At 36.4% G+C, this 18,404-nt stretch overlaps 1 protein-coding gene across 3 annotated transcripts in view; it reads left to right on the forward strand.

Annotated features, from left to right (window-relative positions):
- LYRM4 (LYR motif containing 4) overlaps positions 1-18,404 on the forward strand; it is a 202,380-nt gene that overhangs the window by 106,033 nt on the left and 77,943 nt on the right. Inside the window, exon 3 of one of the 3 annotated variants that reach the window (XM_031946908.1) lies at positions 1,121-2,777. The exons of the other annotated variants lie outside the window; for them this stretch is intronic. Coding sequence (XP_031802768.1) covers positions 1,121-1,186 — 66 coding nt within the window. The 3' untranslated portion in view covers positions 1,187-2,777. Of the gene's footprint in view, positions 1-1,120; positions 2,778-18,404 lie in introns of those variants that run through there. 3 annotated transcript variants of the gene reach the window in all.

The raw sequence follows: 18,404 nt of genomic DNA on the forward strand, positions 1-18,404 counted from the left end.
TGTCTGTCTTTTCTATAACCTTTCTGTAAGCTTTCTCTACTTGATTAGCCTGCCAGAGACTCTGAGGAAATGGATGCATTTCTGAGTAAATACATAGTGACCGACTACTGCATGTATCTTCTTTGGCAATGAAATCCAACAGTAAATGAATCCTCAGGAAAGAGACCCAGTAAAACTGAAACTATCTAGGGATGCCTGGAATTTTCACCTTCAATTTTATACTTTGAGCAGCTACATTTGGTAAATGTGATAGCCTCCCTGGATTTTTCCATGAGTGTGTTGTTATCTGTTACATGTGTGTGTAAAATTCCATGACAATAAAAAACATTCCATAATCAAAAGATTTTTGAAATCTTAAAGACTAGTTTTTAAAAGAGTCCTTGAATGTTTTTTTTTTTTTAAAGTGGACAGTCTCTTGGAGTTTGTCATTGCAATATGTGACCTGTTTTTGGCACACTGCACAGCTGGGCTCATGTATGATTAATAGGAGATTTCTAAACCTCCATTAAGAAAACAGCAGGGCATGAATAGAATCCACTTAAATGAACAGGAAAGGATCATCGTATTGGGAGAAAAACCTCAGAGAGTTAGCACAGCAATGAACTTGAAGTCAGAACAACCTGGATTCAGGTCTTCTCACAGATATTACTGACTCTGTGACCTTAGGCAAATTATATCACCTCTTTGTGCCTTGATTTCCTCATCTGCAAGTGGGATCATTGGACTTGATGATCTCTAACATCTCTAACCCAGATCTAAATCTCTAATCCTATGCCTATTTTATAAAAAGGTAGAAAAATGGGAAAACAAAGTGATGAGAGTTAAAATTTATCACCGAAAAAGGACACAGTTAGACAAGAATAATCTGGACATGTTCTCACCAGCATCAGGCCATACCCGAGATTGTGGCAGTCAGGGGAGGCTGCCATTATCAGAATGCATTTCCTTAAAGTCTTCCTGTAGATACAGAGAATAGTTCCATCAGTAGGTATTCACTGAGGGCCTGCTATGTGCACTCTGTTGGATGCCTCTGGGCCCACCCCCTCAAGGAGTTCACTGTCAAACCAAAAGTGAAAAACATAAACACAGGAAACAGTTCCTTTTTTTTTTTTTTTTCCAGGTTCCATGGTATTCATGGGTGGTCACAACTGCATCCTACATTAGTACAAGAAGAATTCCTTGCTAAGTACCATATTGAAAAGCCCTGTCATCACAGATTTCTTTAAGAAGGGATCCTGGGAAATAGTACTTGTATAATATTGCATAGTTTGGCATTTTTTCCTTAATTTGAAAAAAAGAAAAACTTTAAAAATCTTTATAAACATTGAAAACAAGGATGAATACCAATCCTCATGTGTCTATTAATCTAGCTCTGATCTCCAAAAGGGTAGTGTAGACCAGGCTTCTTAAACCTTTTGCAATCCCTTTTCACCTGAGGACTTTTTATACAATCCCAAGTTTATAAGTACATAAAACAAGTATACAAATAAAACATTTACTGATAATAAATCATAATTTCTTAGTCCCACATTCAGTTATGCAACTTCATATGGGACCTTGATTCAAAGTTTAAGAAGCTTTACTATAGAGTATCATTTCTGATGTCTTTTGTGAAACAGCACAGATTGGGCTGGCAGAACAAATGCAGAATTCTGAAATGGGATGGGAAAAGTCAAGCCAGAGATAAAAAGCATGCATCTTCATCCAGCCTTGCTATTACTTGTTGCAGTATGTAGTGAATAATAACTCCCAACCCAGTGTTTTTTGTGGTGAACATATAGGGGTCTTAGCAAGGCAGTCTGTTCACAAGGAACTTACATGGTAATAAAGAGAGCAACATAGAATCTCAATTAGATTCCTCCCCATAATTCCATAATTCTCAAACATTCATTGAAAAAAATTAAAATGGGAAGTATACACACACACACACACACACACACACATACACACACACAGAATCCCTTTGGCTGACCTTGCAATAAATAATACAGCAAAGCCAAAAGCCAATTGATCATATATGAAAGATAATACTCCTTTTCTTCAAGCAAAGGAAGAAGGAAAGGGGTATTATCCTTCTCCCACTCCCATGCCTACTCTCGCAATAGTAATTCTCCTAAATAATCATAGTGAGAAGCATTGATCCTGAAAAGTGGTTTGTTTGTTTTACCATCCTTGAATATAGGTTATATGAGATGTGTGAGGTTCATTTGTTCTTGGGTATAAAATAATAATATGCTGTCATCAAAGAAATAAATGGGCAGAATGGAGTCTTCAGCCTAGTCTCCAATCCACTGCCTTGGTACGGAGAATGATTCTAATGAAAGATTGCTGAAAAAAGTAATAAAAAGGCAAACATGGAGGAAGGAAGGAAAAGAGGGAGAAAAGGAAAAAGACTTCTACATTCCTTATCAGTTGATAAAAATGTAAGAAAAATAAATGAATTAGTAGATGAAAAAGTGAGTGCTTAACAGTATGCCCAGACACTGTGATAAACAATGTGGATACAAATATAGATAGAAACTGCCATCAGGGAGCTTACATTTTTAACAAGTCGTGACAATACAAGACAATGGCAGCCAAAGAAGAGTGCTATGATTTAAGCTGGTAAGTGGATTTGATTGATAAGAAAAGCATTAGTAGTGTTGATTTGATTTTGATTCCAGAGCAACAGGTGGAAAGTGTTTGCTAAAGCACTTTCTGTATCTGTGTGTGGATGTGAGTGTGTGTGAGGGGTGTCTTTGTCTCTGTGTGTGTGTCTCTCTTTCTCTCCTTTCTCTTCTCTTCTCTTCCTCTCTCCCCTTTCTCTTCTCTTTCTCTTCTCTCTCTCCCCTCTCTCTGTCTTTCTCTCCCCCACCCCTCCACCCCCCATCTCTGTCTTTCTGTGTGTGTGTGTTTGGGGCAGAAGGGTGTTAGAAATGGAAATACATGATGTCATCACAAAGTAAAACATCCTTGGAAGTGTAGAGCCTGCTCAGTTTGAGATTTTTGTGCTACGACCTTTTGTGCTTACATAATCATCATTAGGGACAGCCAAGTATTGTTGCTAAAGACCCAGTTTGTAGAGGGCATCTAGAAATGACAGGGAAAGTGGCCAGGGTGAAATATTTAAAGAAGCTTAAACTGGTCATCAGAGCTCACCTTCAGGTCACATTTTGAAGAGCCCGGTATAGTGGTCTCTTAAACACTGATCAAAATCAAAGCGTATCTGGATCAATAGTGCTAATGAAACTTTGTTCAAGTGTTGAAATATTTTCAATAAGCTTCTGATTAGCTTAAAAGGAAAGATCTAGTGCACATTAAGTGCTAGAAGTAACAATGAGCTTCATCAAAAAACTATTAATTTGGAGAGGTGTCCTAAAAGACAGCATGATATAACAAGGACAAATTATTCAGCTTCCCTGGGCCTGAGTTTTTTCATCTCTACAAAGAAAGAATTGAGTTCAGTGGGCCTTCCTGGTCTCTTTCAACTCTTAAAATCTATAGTTCTATGATCCCTAACTTCCAACTGCATCACTCAATTAAACCTGTTCTATTCATAGTTACCACTGATCTCTTTTGTGTTTGTTTTTATTGAAATATTTTATTTTTCCGTTACCTCCTCTCTCCCTCCTTAATATCTCCCCCTCCCAGTGACTTATCTCTTAATGGCCAATTCTGATTATCTTTCCTTAGTCCTCATTCTGCTCAATCGATATATAGCATTTGATACTATTGACCACCCTTTCCTCCTAGATATCTCCTTTCTGAGTTTTTATGACCCTACTTACACTCCACTGGTTTCCCTGTCTAAATGCTCCTCAGTCTATTTTGCTGACTTATCAGCTAGATTGTACCACCCGTTTGGGAATGTACCTTAAAGTTCCATGTTGGGTCCTCTTCTCATTTTTCTCTTTCTTGGTGCCCTTGTAAATTCACATTTATTATCACAGAGCTATATATATAGCCTTTCTCAATGTCCCCTCAGAGCTTCAAGTACAGCATCACCAATTAATTGCCTAGATGTCCCAGAAACATCTCTCACTCAATATTCCTAAAAAAGGATTCACTATATTTCCATCTATACCTTATACTGCTTTTCTTTCTGTTGAAGATACCACTTCTCCTTCTAGTCTCCCAGTTTCATAGCAGCATCTTCGGTCTCAACTTGCACTTTCCCCCAGCCTATATATCATTTTCCAAATCTTGCTGTTTCTCCCTCCACATCTCTCTTATCAGATCCCTTCTCCAAGTTGCTTTTGCAGCTACCACTTTAGTTCAGGCCCTCATTTCTTTTTACCTGGATTATTGCAATAACCTCTTAATTGATTTCCATAGCTAACCTCACAACATCCTTCACACTACTAAGACAGTGATTTTCCTTCAGAACTTTGCTCACCATCATTTCCTATGTGAAACTTTTCCAGGTCCCTGAAGCTGCTAATGTGCCCTACTTCCCAAAGCACAATTACTTTGTATTTATTCTTTATTTTGTGTATGTTTAATATGTCCACCTACCTCCATTAGAATGGAAGCTCCTTGAGAGTAGAGATTTTTTATTTTAAATTTTCGTCCTAGGCAGTTGGCATATAGTAGGAGCTCAAAATGCTTGATGATTGATTAATCAACTAATTCTGGCCATAAAAATTCTTTGTTTCTGTGCTAAGCCCCAGTTGACCTGTGGTTCTATTTGCTGACTGCTGAACATTCTTGAATGCAGTTAAGTAGTGACCACTCTAGCCCACAGTGATCACTGTCTGCTTTGAATTCCATCTATTTGCAATTAATTGCACCCTTCCTTGTGGCATTTTTCATTTACCCTTTTTCACAGGTTTGTCTTATTTGGCCTGCAAGCTCGTGAGAATAGAAGACACTTCATCTCTTATCTTCCTCATTGTGACCTCCCTGTACTTATTATGTACTTGGGAAATATGCTCTGATTGATTAAGTGCAAGTTCATGTTTGTGCTTGTCTTTTTTGTCTGTGTGACTGTTGCCTAAAATATCCTTGTCCTCTAACTGTCCTTTAAAGTCTAATTCAATTGCTATATCCAAAAAGCCTCAGAGAGCTATTGAATTGGAGCTGAGGGTCCTAAATTTTATGTCTTGGAACCAATGCACCAACCTTTTTTTTGTTTGTTTGTTTTTAGAGTCTTCTTAAAATGATTATGATAATAGGTAACATTTGCTATGGGGTAAGCACTCTGCTGAACACTTTACAATCATTATCTCATTTGATTCTCATCTCAACCTGGAAGTTAGATGCTATTGTTATTTCCATTTTATAAATGAGGAAACGGTAGCAAACAAAACTTATCCAGGGGCAACAGCTGTTTAGTGTCTGAGGTGGATTTGAACTTGGATCTTCCTGATCCCATGTTCAGTAATCTATTTGCTGTACCATCTAATATCTGCACTGTTTGATGTACAGGAATGTTGTGAGGGAAAATGTTGTGACTATATTTATACATGTAATTATCATATATAAAATATTTATGTTTGACATCCTTGATGCTGTAGTCAGCTTGATGTCCTTACGTTTAGGTCTGACCATATCACCCTTCTTCCTGTTCATTAAACTCCAGTATCTTCCTAGTCTCTCCAGGGTCAAATATAAAATCTTCCCACTTTGATTTTGTCTTCTTAACTTTTCAGTCTTCTTTTTATTTAATTCTTTATATATGCTTTTATCCACAAACTCTATTTCCCAACTCCAGATGGTTTTGGTGACTATCTACCCTGCCTTGGAGCTCTATTCCTTTTCCTTTCCATCTCCTATATTCCCTGGTTTTCTTCAGATCTCAGTTAAATTCCTATCTTCTGCATGAAGCCTTTCACCATTCTCCTTATTCTTAATACCTTTTTCTCTGAGGTTACATTTAATTTTTTTCTGTGTGTACTTTATACCTAGTTGTTCTCATGTTTATCCCCCCCCCCCCAATATGGTTAGCTCCTTGACAAAAAGGACTATTTTTGTCCTTTTTGTGTGTCCCATCACTTACATGGGCCATATTAGGTACTTAATAAATGCTGATTAACTGATATGTAAAACATAAACATTATATGTAATACATTATGTGCTATATAATAAATGATAGTATGTATATACAAAATGGATGTATATACTTTCACAGCAGTGTAGGGATAGACTAGAGTGGGGAAAGCCTGGAGTCTGAAAGACCAATTAGGAGGCTATTTCACTCATCCAGATGAAAGGTGATTAGAACCTGAACTAGGCTGGTGTAATTAGGTGGCTTTGCCCAACTTATTTTAAAAAGAATTTATCAATTCCCTTTTCTGTGCCCAGAACAAAAACCAAAAGTTTAGGACAATTGAGGCTTCTAAAGATACTCAAGACAAAGGCAATTGGTAATGAAGTTCATACTCTATCACAGCTGTTCAAAAGCAAGGTTTTTAGGTCTTTTTAAGAAACTTTTTTTTTATTAACAATCATACTAGCTTATGAAGGGCTTTAAATGACTAACAGAGCAGTCTTTCTTTGATCCTTCTGGTCAATGGGAGCCACAGGAGCTCTTTGAGAAGGAGGTGACATGGCCAGACCTATGATTTAGGAAAATCATTTTGTCATCTTTGTGGAAAATGGATTCTAGAGGGGAGAGCCTGGAGGCAAGAAGACCAATTAGGAGGCTACTACAGTTGTCCAGATGATAGGTAATGAGAGTTTGAATCAGGCAGGCGGCTGTGTGAATAGAGAAAAGGGGATAGATATTCAAGATGTTGTGGGAGTAGGATGGACAGGGTTTGACAACCAAACAACAACTGTTTGGATATATGGAAGATGAGAGATGATGATGGGGCACTGAGGATGACTCCGAAGTTGCAAACTTGAGTGACTTGAAAGGATAGTGGTTCCCTTGGCAGAAATAGGGAAGTTCAGAGGAAGTGTGCCTGGAGGGAAAGATAGTAAGTTCATTGGACATGTCAAGTTTAAAATATTACCTGGACATCTAGTAGGTAGCTGCTTATATAGGACTAGAGCTCTGGAAAAAACCAATAGTGGTTTTGTGGACCTGGGAGTCCTCTGCACAGTCTCTGAGCTCATGAGGGCTGATGAAGTCACCCAGAGAGAAGGGAGGAGAGGAAGTAAGCATTTATTAAGTTCGGAGCACTTTACAAACATTATCGCAGAGAATGTATGATGAGAAGAGGGCCCAGGACTGAACATTATGAAATGAAGTCATAGGCTGGTAGAGCCCAAAAGAGCTTTCAGAATCATCCAGCTCTTCATTTTATAGAGGAAGAAGCCAGGGCTCTGGCACTTCATTTAGTTGATCTTGGGCAAGTCACTGACCTCTGGAGGCCCTAGTTTCTTTATCTGTAAAATGAAGTGTTCAGATTGGTAGTAAAGCATTGTAATGTATTGAATGGAGAGCTGTCTTTCTGTCAGGAAGCCCCCAGTTCAAGTCCTATCTCCAGTACTTATTGATTACACAACCCTGGCCACGTCACTTAATTTGCCAGTGTTCCAGGCAACACTCTTAAGCCAGTGTTGTCAAACTCAACTAGAAACATGGCTCAGAAACCCATACATGAAGATCCTACATATTGACTAAGGTTTAAAATGTGATGTTGTGGATGTTTTATTGTTTGTGTTTTGTTTTTATTTTTGTTAAATATTTCCCAATTACATTTTTATTGGTTCAGCTTCCTCTGCAGTGTTAGTAGGTTATATGTTTGACACATCTGCTCTAAATTATAAATTACTGAGAAGCAGCTGACCTGTGCTGATTAGTAGAGCAAGTTTCCTCTCCTAGAATTCCCTATCCCATTGAAATACCAGGTCCAATCCCTATCTAGCTGTCTAGATCTATGATCCACAGTCAGTTTTACTAGTTAAAGTTAAAGGTAGAATCAAGTCTCCTGACTGTCAGACCTCTCCCTCCTCCCCAGTACAGCAGTCTTTCATAATTATAAAAAAAGGAAGAAAACTGATTTGTCTCTATGAGTTATGGAATCAGTCTTTTTTTTATAGCCACACATCATATATTTAAGTGGAATGATAGATTAAAACACATTATTAATTGTGATGTGAAAAAATGTAGCAAAGCCTAATTGAGCAAGCCAGTGAGTTACTCTGTAATAATTATTGATGTACTTTCCTTCTATTTTTCTCCCTCTTATTGGGAAGAAAATCAATAAATATTTTCTCTGTATCATTTCTCAGTCCATCTATCTCCCTTTCTCTTTTATTCCCTGGCCAGCAGCAGAATGTTTTGTTATTGTCATTTTTACTTTCTAAAATCAAACCTGCATTGCTGACAGAGCCACCCCTCACCAGAAAGGATTTTGTCCTTGCTTGGTTAGACAGGCATGTTAAGTTTAAGGATCCTCCATCCAGCTGTTTGTCCCTAATGCAGTGGAAGGAAGGCAGAGAGCTAAGGCAAATTCAATCCTCTGCTGCCATCTAGCTCATCTCATACCTTCCCAAAACATAGCCACCAAATGTGATTATGTGATTTCAGAGAAAGTGTCTTAGAGGTCATTCAGTCTGACAAACTCATTTTTTTATATGAAGAAACTAAGAAACTCAAGGGATTTAAGTGACTTACCCTTAAAAATCACACAGATAATAAGTGACAGAGTTAGGATTCAAATCCAGGTCCTTTGACTACAAATATACTGTGCCATATTTGACTACTATAGAAATAAAAATATGGGTAGGGAAATGATAAAGCTTCTGTGTATCCCTTCCCCCAGAATAGGATAAGACACTGGAGTGTTCTCTGCAAGGTTTGAAAATTGAAAATTACACTCCTCGGTGTCTGGCATCATGCCTCCTGTGACCTATTGTCCACTATGTCTTGAACCCATGCAAACTGACTTCATAAAATAAATATACATGTCCAGTAAATCGGAGTTTTCTGTTATAGAAAGTATTTGCAACTGTTGATGGGTCTATATTCCAAACAGATCATAAGAGAGGGAAAAGGACCCAAATGTGCAAAAATGTTTATGGCAACTCTTTGTGGTGATAAGGAATTGGAAATTGAGGGGAAGCCCATCAATTGGAGAATGGCTAAATATGTCATGGTATAAAAATGTAATGGAATATTATTGTTCTATAAGAAATGTTGAGCAGGCTAATTTCAGAAAAGCCTGTAAAAACTTATATGAACTGATGCTTTGTGAAATGAACAGAACCAAGAAAACATTATAACAAGAAGATTATGTGATGAGCAGTTATGGTAAACTTAGCTCTTCTCAGCAATTTGGGATGGAAAATGGCACCTGTATTGAAAGAGAGAATTATGGAGACTGAATGCAGATCAAAGCATACTATTTTCACTTTTTTTGTTCTTTCTTTCTTGTGGTTTTTCCCTTTTGTTCTGATTCTTAATATGGAAATATGTTTAAAATATTGTACAAGTATAATCTATATCAGATTGCTTGCTGTCTTGGAGAAAGGAGAAAGAAGTAAGGGAGGGAAGGAGAAAAAAATTTGGAACTCAATTTTACAAAAATGAATGTTGAAAACTTACTTTACATGTAATTAGAAAAAACAAAATGCTTTTAAAAAAAAAAAAAGAAGATAATGTACAACTTAATGCCGGGAATTATAATTACCAAGCTTGGTTCAAGAATAATGATAAGAAAGAGTGCAGTATGTCTTGGAAAGAACTCTGGCTATAAAGTTAGACACCTTCTCTCCTCTCTCATTTACTCCCTGTGGTCCACATAACTATCCTAGCTACACTTTCTTTATTTGTAAAAGGAGCTAAATTAGACTCTCTGTGGCCATTCAGGTTTCTTCTTCCTTTTAAAACTATAATATTGTGCCCTACCTCCCCTATTTGCAAAAATGAGAGACTCCAGATCTGGCACATTACATGTCCTTTCAGATTCAGATATATTGATCACTTTTTCTGGAATGCTTTTTTCCCCCTTCATTCTTTTTTATTGTTTTATTTATTTATTTATTCTATTTAATTGAATGGATTGCCCTTGGAGGGGGAGGAGTGCAGAAAAGAGCCAGATTGTGTAATCATGTTCTTACAGCTGGAAGTAGACTTTGAAATCCTGCTGTCCACTCCCCTCATTTTACAAATGAGGAAACTAAAGAAAAGATGATAAATGCCTTGACTAGGATCTGAAGCAGGACTCCAACTTGGGTCTTCCTGATTTCAAATCCCATGTTCTATCTACTGCACCCATCTTGACAATGGAGGTAAGTCAAGTCAAATCAACAAATATGAACCTACTAGGTGCCATTCATTGTGCAAAGTCCTGGAAATACAAAGAGAGGGAAAAAAAAAGAAAAGAAAAGAAAAAAGAAAGAATCATTCTATTAAAGCAAAATGTGTCCATAAAGATTTTAAATTTTAAAATTGCCTCATCTCTGATATTTTAAGGACATATAATTTTTATAAGTGTGCTTATTCTTATGGTGGCATGGATGCCAGCTCTTTATAATTTAAAAAAATAGTTGCTGTTCTATACTTTAACATATTTAACATATATGGGACTACCTCCCATCTAGAGGAGGGAATGGAGGGAAAGAGAAGAAAAGGTGGAAAAGAAGTTTTTATAAGGGTCACTGTTGAAAAATTACCCATGCATATGTTTTGTATATAAAAAGCTGTAATAATTTAAAAAAAGAAAAAGAAAAGAAAAAAAGAGTGTAAAGGGCTGAAACGCTTGAGTTGATGTACTGAGGTTGGACAACTGAGCACTTAAGGCTAATTACTGATTGGCCAATACTCTGTAAGCATATGCTTGGAAAATGGCCCTTCTCACTATTCTGTGCTGGTTCAATCTTTTGGTGTATTTAGAGAATTGTGGGAAAGATTAGGGGGTGGAGTAAGACAAGCCAGAGTCACTTTGGTGGTAGAGGTAGAAAAGGAAGGTCATGGAGATCCTGTGTCCATTCCCTTCACCTCTACCCCTAAAGACCAAGAATAAAGACCAAGGACTTTTGCTTATCCTGACTCCGGCTGATTCTAAGGCATCCAGGTGCTAACTCAGTCTTCACAAAAGAGGATCTACCTTTAAGATTAAAAAAAAGAGTTGCTGTTAATGCATTCTCCTGGGACTATCCTGGTGATGATCCTCTCCAATTTACAAAGCCAGGCCATCCCTTAGACAACAGGATGTTGTCTTCCCCGGTCTCTTTTCTGATGTTTCTTTAGCTTATGCTTGGCTGACAAAGCCCTGAAGAAGCCAAAGGCACTTCTGGGTCAAGGTGAGGAGTCAGAGGAAGACTCTAGTAGGTGGTATAGGCCTTTATAAAAAACTGTATTGGAAAATTCTCATCATTTTGTTGTGCTCTAGTCAGATGTTCACTTTGCCCAGTCCTCCTCTCAGGCCATTTGACATGGCCTATTACCTCTGCCTTCCTCCTCCAAACAGAACAGCAATTGGGATCACAGAACGGGAACTAGACCTGTGATTTCATTAGCATAGGGAATCCCGGGTGAGAAATCTCCCTCTACCAATGCAGATCTGCATTTTTGCTGCAATTTAGAGTCTTCAGGAGTTATCTAGAGCATGGAGACATTATTATTTACTCCAGATCTCTCAGCTTATGTCAGAGGCAAGAATCAACCCCCCCCCCATTCCTCCTCCTTTCTCTCCCTAAACTCCCCCCCCCCCCTTTTAAGTTCTGAGGAGCATTCTTTATTGTAGTGAGCTGGTTCTCTGATAATTACTAACTTAATGCTTTAATGTTTTTCCATCACTTTGTAAATAGAACCTTCTTTGAGCCACAAACAACCCTGTGAATGAAATATTGTATTTTTTCACACCTTTAAGTGTAACTCAAAGAGGTTATAACTAAGGTAAGATCCTACAGAAAACAAGCTTTAGAAAAGCAGCATTTGAACCCAGATCTCTGTGCCTTTCCTAATTGTATTTCATTCACTCCTCTCTCATTGTTGAAGTGGGCCTGCAACTGCTTCCTGATATTCCTTTTTGATCAAAGCTACCTAAGTCCTTAAAACTGAGACTTTTAAAAGAAAGGAGATACAAATGTTAAAAGATCAGTTTTCAGTTCTTTTAAAAATTATCTCTTTCTTTTTTTTCTTTCCATCTCCCTTTCTGAACTTTCCCTTTCATTAATTGTAGTAAAATTTACCTGAAGTACAATTACACAAGCACAGTGTTCACTTACAACCCCACTATCCAGATGGCCTTTTTCTCTACTTATGTCATGACCCTCATGAACAGATACCTGAATTCACAAGTGCAAGATTTTTTTTCATTCTAATTAGCACTTTTCCAGGGGTCTAAGTAATTGATGAAGGCAGAAGAGTTGTGTCCAAAAACAGGGTTTCATCTTATTAGACTTGTTCAGCTTCATGGTGGAAACTAGTGAATGAATAACAGCAGAGGTATGTGAAGTATCAGTCTTAATTATTCAGTATTCAGGAGCACGAGTAATGAAATTTAAGTGGGGACAGATTGTGTAAGGCTTGAATAAAGTTGATTCAGTATAAGAGAGTTCTTTATGCAAGTGAGGATTATTAAATGCCAGAATGTTTGACCAATTTTCCATCTCTTGATGCCTTTGGAGAAAAAAAAGGGGGGGAGGGAAGTTTCCCCAAAACTTATATTCAGGAATTCTTCACATATTTGTGAATATGTGATAGATACTATATTTGGCTCATTTGGACATACAAATTCTGACTTTTAAAATATGTCTTATTACCTCACCAATCATTAGCTTCCATAGCAATTCTGATTATTAAATTTTACTAGGTTATGACCTTATGCTGGACCAGTAATTTATTGCTGAAATCCTTACATAGTCAGCAAGTCAGGAGGGGGATATATGTGAGATGTTAAAGTAGGCTTTGACAGTAGCTCATTAACAATTCATAGTTAGGGATTAATGCAATATGGTGCCATAAGAAAACATTTGGCAGCTAAGTTGGAAAGAATTGGAAGAGTCTGAAATAAAAACATTCTTTAAGCTAGAGCAAGAGGGCTGAAATAGCTAGTCACAGGAAGTCAACATGGAATCTGCCTGGAAGTAAATTAAATAAACATCATTCAGTTGGATGACTATCATGTTGGCACCAAAGCTCTCATGCATCACTGAATTAGGTTTTTAAGGAGCCTGATACTTAAGGGATGATCTTTGATTATTGGGGAGTGAAGAGTGTTTTACTCAGGTCACTCACTGTGTAGCATTTGAAAATATGGGTACAGGAATGATGCTCTGGGGATACCATTATTCTTAGACACTGACTTTTTCCCTGAATTATGAAAATTCTCCTGTAGCCCAGATAAAGAGTAAACATGACATTTTTTGAAAATCTTCAGATTTTATTGATGTAGAAATACAAAGTTGAGAAATACAAATTCAAATTTATCTGTAACTTTTAGCACCAATTAACAAATTAGTATTTTCAAAGTTTTATTTTTTCTACTAGATTGTAATTATTACTGTTAGTAATTGCAGCAGTAGCAACAACAGTGTCTTAACAGCATATAACTGTAGCACATTAATATTTTCACATCATTCTACATACATAATCTCTTGATTATTAGTCACCATTTTCCACCTGACTGCTCACTTAGACATCACCTTTCTCCCCCAAAACTTTTCTTGCAGAATCAAATCAACTCTTAAACTTAAACCTCCTTGGTGCACACACCTGCTCCTTTAATTGTAGAGTGGAGGAGAGCTCTTCCTCGATCCTTTATTTAAGAAGGAGATCTGGAAAAAACACTCCATAATTTCCTACTTAGCTGCAGGGCTTCATCATGTCCTACCCCTACCCTGTCTATTCTCCCTCTCCTCAAATCACCTATTTTTTTTAATCTTCTTTTTATGTCTTTTGTTTTTCTTTATGTCCTCAGAGTTTATCTCTGGGCCTGGCACACAATAGGCACTTTATTATTTAATGTTTATTAACTAAGTCATACAACAGCCTCTTCAAGTAGGTAGTAAAGTCTTTTCATCCTTATTTTACATAAGAAGAAAAATAATAGAAGGAAAAAACTAAATCATTTGTTTATGACAACATAGCTAAGAAGTAAGAAGAGCTGAGACTCAATCAAATGCAGGTTTTCTGACTCCAAATTTGGTGATCTTTCCTTTACACAACAACTTTGTAAACAGGGATTATGTCTTAATTGTCCTTGTACTAACCATAGCATCAATCCTTGAACACATTGACTCATACACACATAGAGTAGAAATATTTTATCTTGGTATTCTCCCTTGAAAGTGACTGTGTTATATAATATGTATGTATACATCCCCACATGGCCTCCTCATATTTCCAACAAGGGACCATTCACGGTACTTTAAAGAGAGGGAAAAAAAAAAACTTTTTCCAAAAATGTTTCTACATATGCATGTTATTTGAGGAATTTAAAAAAAAAAAAATATATATATATATATATATATATATATATATGTAAAAGTTCCCAGATTCAATGCTTTCTTGCTATTATAGTAACTTTTTCTCAAAATTACTAGACAATGTTTTTGAAGGTCTAAAATATAGTCTCACATGCTGTCTGGATAGACTTCTGTTCAGCGTTTTGTTAATTATTATTTCACTGACAAATTGAAGCATTATGAAAGAACTAGGGAATCTTCCCCATATTGTCCAGATTTTCAAAAAGTAATAGTGTTGGCCGTTTACAAAAATGACTCTGACACAGACTAGAGGACAAGCATCTTTCTAAGACTAAAAATGAATAATAAACTGTCATGTTGTTTTAATGTCCTTTTTTCTTTGGGGTGAAAAAAACCAATTTCAAACAGTAAAAGTTATTACACCATAGACTGTATTTTTGATGTCATTTTATCTGAATGTTCTTGTTTCCTCTCTAGTGTTGTGCTTTCCCTCTATTAGATGAGAAAACAGTTTAAAAATATATATTATAAGAATAGAGGTTAGCTATCATTTTAAAAGGGAAGAGGGGACATTATAACAAACTACTTACTGTCATTTCCAAAAGGTATGAAGAATCTCTAGCCCGGTTGCTATGTCAGCAGCAATGATACATGCTATAACTATAGAGTATGAGAGTATAGGGGTGAAAAAACAGTAATCTGAAAATTATAAGGACTTCTTCCTCTTCCAGAGAGCCAAAAAGGCATCAGCCTAACACTATACTTTTCTTTTAATTTGTGTTGTGTTGTGTTACCAATTCTATCATTCTTATCCATTGTCTATTTTGGAAAGTATTTGTGTCAGTCATTCAATAAATGTTAAGCACTAGCTATGTACCAAGTATAACGGTACACACTGGGGACACAAAAAGAGGAAAAGACAACATTTTACTCTATCTAGACAAACAGCAGGATTTAATCACAGGGAGATAAAAGAAAAAAAAAGAAAAACTATATCACTAATGACTGCATGATTAAAGCACTCAGTCATAAAATCTATAACAAAAACCTGCAAGTTTATATTTTAGCAGAAAAAATTTTGAAGATAGGAACATATTTGAGAAAATTAGAATCAACAACTTGTTATCTCTTAGCCCAACCCTGGCCATATTTTCACAAGATCTTTCCCTGGTATTAACTATAGATTTTTCTCCAAAGTAATCAGCAGGACACCATCAGTCCATATTTTACATCATATATCATGCTTCTAAGCAGTAACCTTTTTTTTTTTTTTTTTTTTGGCTGAGGCAACTGGGGTTAAGTGACTTGCCTAGGGGTCACACAGCTAATATGTGTTAAGTATCTGAGGTCCAATATGAACTCAGGTCCTCCTCACTATAGGGCTGCTGTTCTATTCACTGTGCTACCTAGCTGCCTAAAATAACCCTCAAAAAAAAAATTTATTCAAGAGAACATTGTTCACAGTAACAACAAGATTATGTAATAATCAACTGTGATGGACCAGGATTTTTTCCAATAATGTGATGTTCCTATTCAGGAACTATTCCAGTAGATTTGTGATAGAAATAGTCATCCATATTCAGAGAGCAAACTATGAAGACTAAATATGGATCACAATATACTATTTTTACCTTTTTGTTGTTGTTTTCTTCTCATTTTTTCCCTTTTTGATCTTATTTTTCTTGTTGCATGATAAATGTGGAGCTATGTTTAGAAGAATTGCACATGTTTAACCTATATTGGATTACTTGCTATCTAAGGGAGGGTGGGAAGAAGGGAAAGGAGGGAGAATTTGGAATACAAGGTTTTGCAAGAGTGAATATTGAAAACTATTTTGGCATTTATTTTGAAAATAAAAAGCTATTATTAAAAAAAAGTTATTTTAAACATTTTAATATTCTTTTTCTTCTTTTTTGCAAAGGCAATTGGGGTTAAGTGACTTGCCTAAGGTCACACAGCTAGGAAGTGTTGTGTCTGAGGTCAAATTTGAACTCAGGTCCTCCTTACTTCAGGGCTGTTTTCTATTCACTGCGCCACCTAGCTGCCCCTTCTTTTTTTCTTAAGTTTCAAATTCTCTTCCATCCTTACCTCTACTGCCCATTGAGAAGACAAGCAATATGAAATAAATCATACATGTTAAGTCACATAAAATATTTCCAAGTTAGGTAATAAATCAGGATAGCATAGCATTATATTGTATCTATATTTAATATTGAGAAAAATATGCATCCGAATTTAATGAGTTGGTATGTATATGGATAAATACGTGCACATAAATCCTAGCAATTATGTATAATGCACACTGGCATTATTGGTCCATAATCAATCAGTGTAATGATTACTGTACGGGGCAAAGTTTGGTTTAGATTAGTTCACAGTTATTGAAGTTTCCTTATGTATTTAGTACTCAAATAAAGGGACTTACTAGGGCAACAGTGTGAAAAAGCATTATATGGAGATCAAGTGATGAGTTCTGTTGCTGGCTTTGTCAGTAACTTGTTATATGTCTCAAGAGATGACTGTAAAAATTACATGTGGCCTTTCCAGGCCCACCACCCTTTTCCATTGTACAGGCATCTGGAGGATCATGTTGAGAATCCTGCTGAGACCTAGACTGTGTAGAGGGTAAAATATATTTATAGTCAGAGTAGAGTGAACATTGACCTTAGTGAAAAGTCCTAAGCATCAAAAATTAAAAGAAAAATCAGGGCACCAAAAGAGACAGGAATAATTTAAAACCCTGTCTACTTCATTCCCATACAAGAGAGTATATTCAATTATGTGACTAAACTTTGGATCCCAGAATTCCATCATACTGTAGTAAAATATACAATTGTGAAGGCTCCTCTTAATTAATTTTTCATATATTTAAAGAAGGAAATAATCTTGCATAAATACTCTCTGACATTTTTTTTTCCTTTTCAAATTAGAGGCCTTAGATTTTGGAATATTGCGAATACTATGTAGTCCACAAAGTGATAAGGAATGACTGAGAGGAATTTTGTCCTCTTGTCATGGAATTTAAAGGGTGCTATTGAACTGGATGAAAACAATAGAAATGGAAATCTGATTAACAAGATAAAGATAAAATAGGTTGCAAGGCCTCTATTGTGAATTCCTCCCATTTTATCCTTTCCCCACTACTCTCTCCAGTAGTAGCCTATATACTCAGAGTATCTGCCCCCAACATAGGAAAATATTCTGTCCCCACCTCTACCCCAAAACAGGTAGACATGTTCAGTGATGATCCTGTTTACCATCATACTAATTCAGACTTCCTAATTTCTGTCTACCAGGCCAAGGCTGAATCTCCTTAGAAATTATTCTCTCTAGAAATATATACTTTTCTTTGGAGACTCGAGTCTCCCACCTTGGTTTCTGGTCAGAAATGCTATTTACTCAATCACTTCTTTTGCTACACTTGCCTTGTGGTGATCTCTGGGCCTTTACTCGATAAATCCTTTTTTCATTGTCTCACTTCTCACAAGGCTGTTCCTTTCATTCTTCCACTCTGAGTGAGCACTTCCTAGATTTTGCCTATATTCCTGTCTCTTCATGGTTTGTTGTTGTTTTCAGTTGGATCGTTTTCTGAAATGCCATCTGAATTCTTGTCAGTCTGCTTTTGTAATCATCAGCCTACTTGGAGCAGTTAGGGATTTTCTGTTAAGTGCTAACATTATCATCTTGCTATGGAAAGGCCGTATTGTCTTCCCTTAAACAGTGTTAAGTACCTGTATTTATATTTTAACATTTAATCCTGCTTCTTTAGTCACTCCCTCATAGAAGATGATGTAAAAAAAGTATAAAAGTTGTTTAGTCTGCTTTCAAGTTTGTTATCACTAAACTTAGCACATCAGGGACTGGTATTTTTATGTTTCAGTGGTATGAATAACTCTTCTCCATGTCCAGTTAATGAATAAATCCTTTTTTTGTTTGTCCATCATATAACTAAATATTAACCAGATTATTGTAGCTAATGCTTACAAATTCACCAACTAGTGGCAGCCCTTTTTGTAGTGGCTAGAAACTGGAAACTGAATGGATGTCCATCAGTTGGAGAATGGCTGAATAAATTATGGTATATGAATATTATGGAATAT

Source organism: Sarcophilus harrisii, chromosome 1 (assembly GCF_902635505.1).
Source record: "Sarcophilus harrisii chromosome 1, mSarHar1.11, whole genome shotgun sequence".
NCBI lineage: Eukaryota > Metazoa > Chordata > Mammalia > Dasyuromorphia > Dasyuridae > Sarcophilus > Sarcophilus harrisii.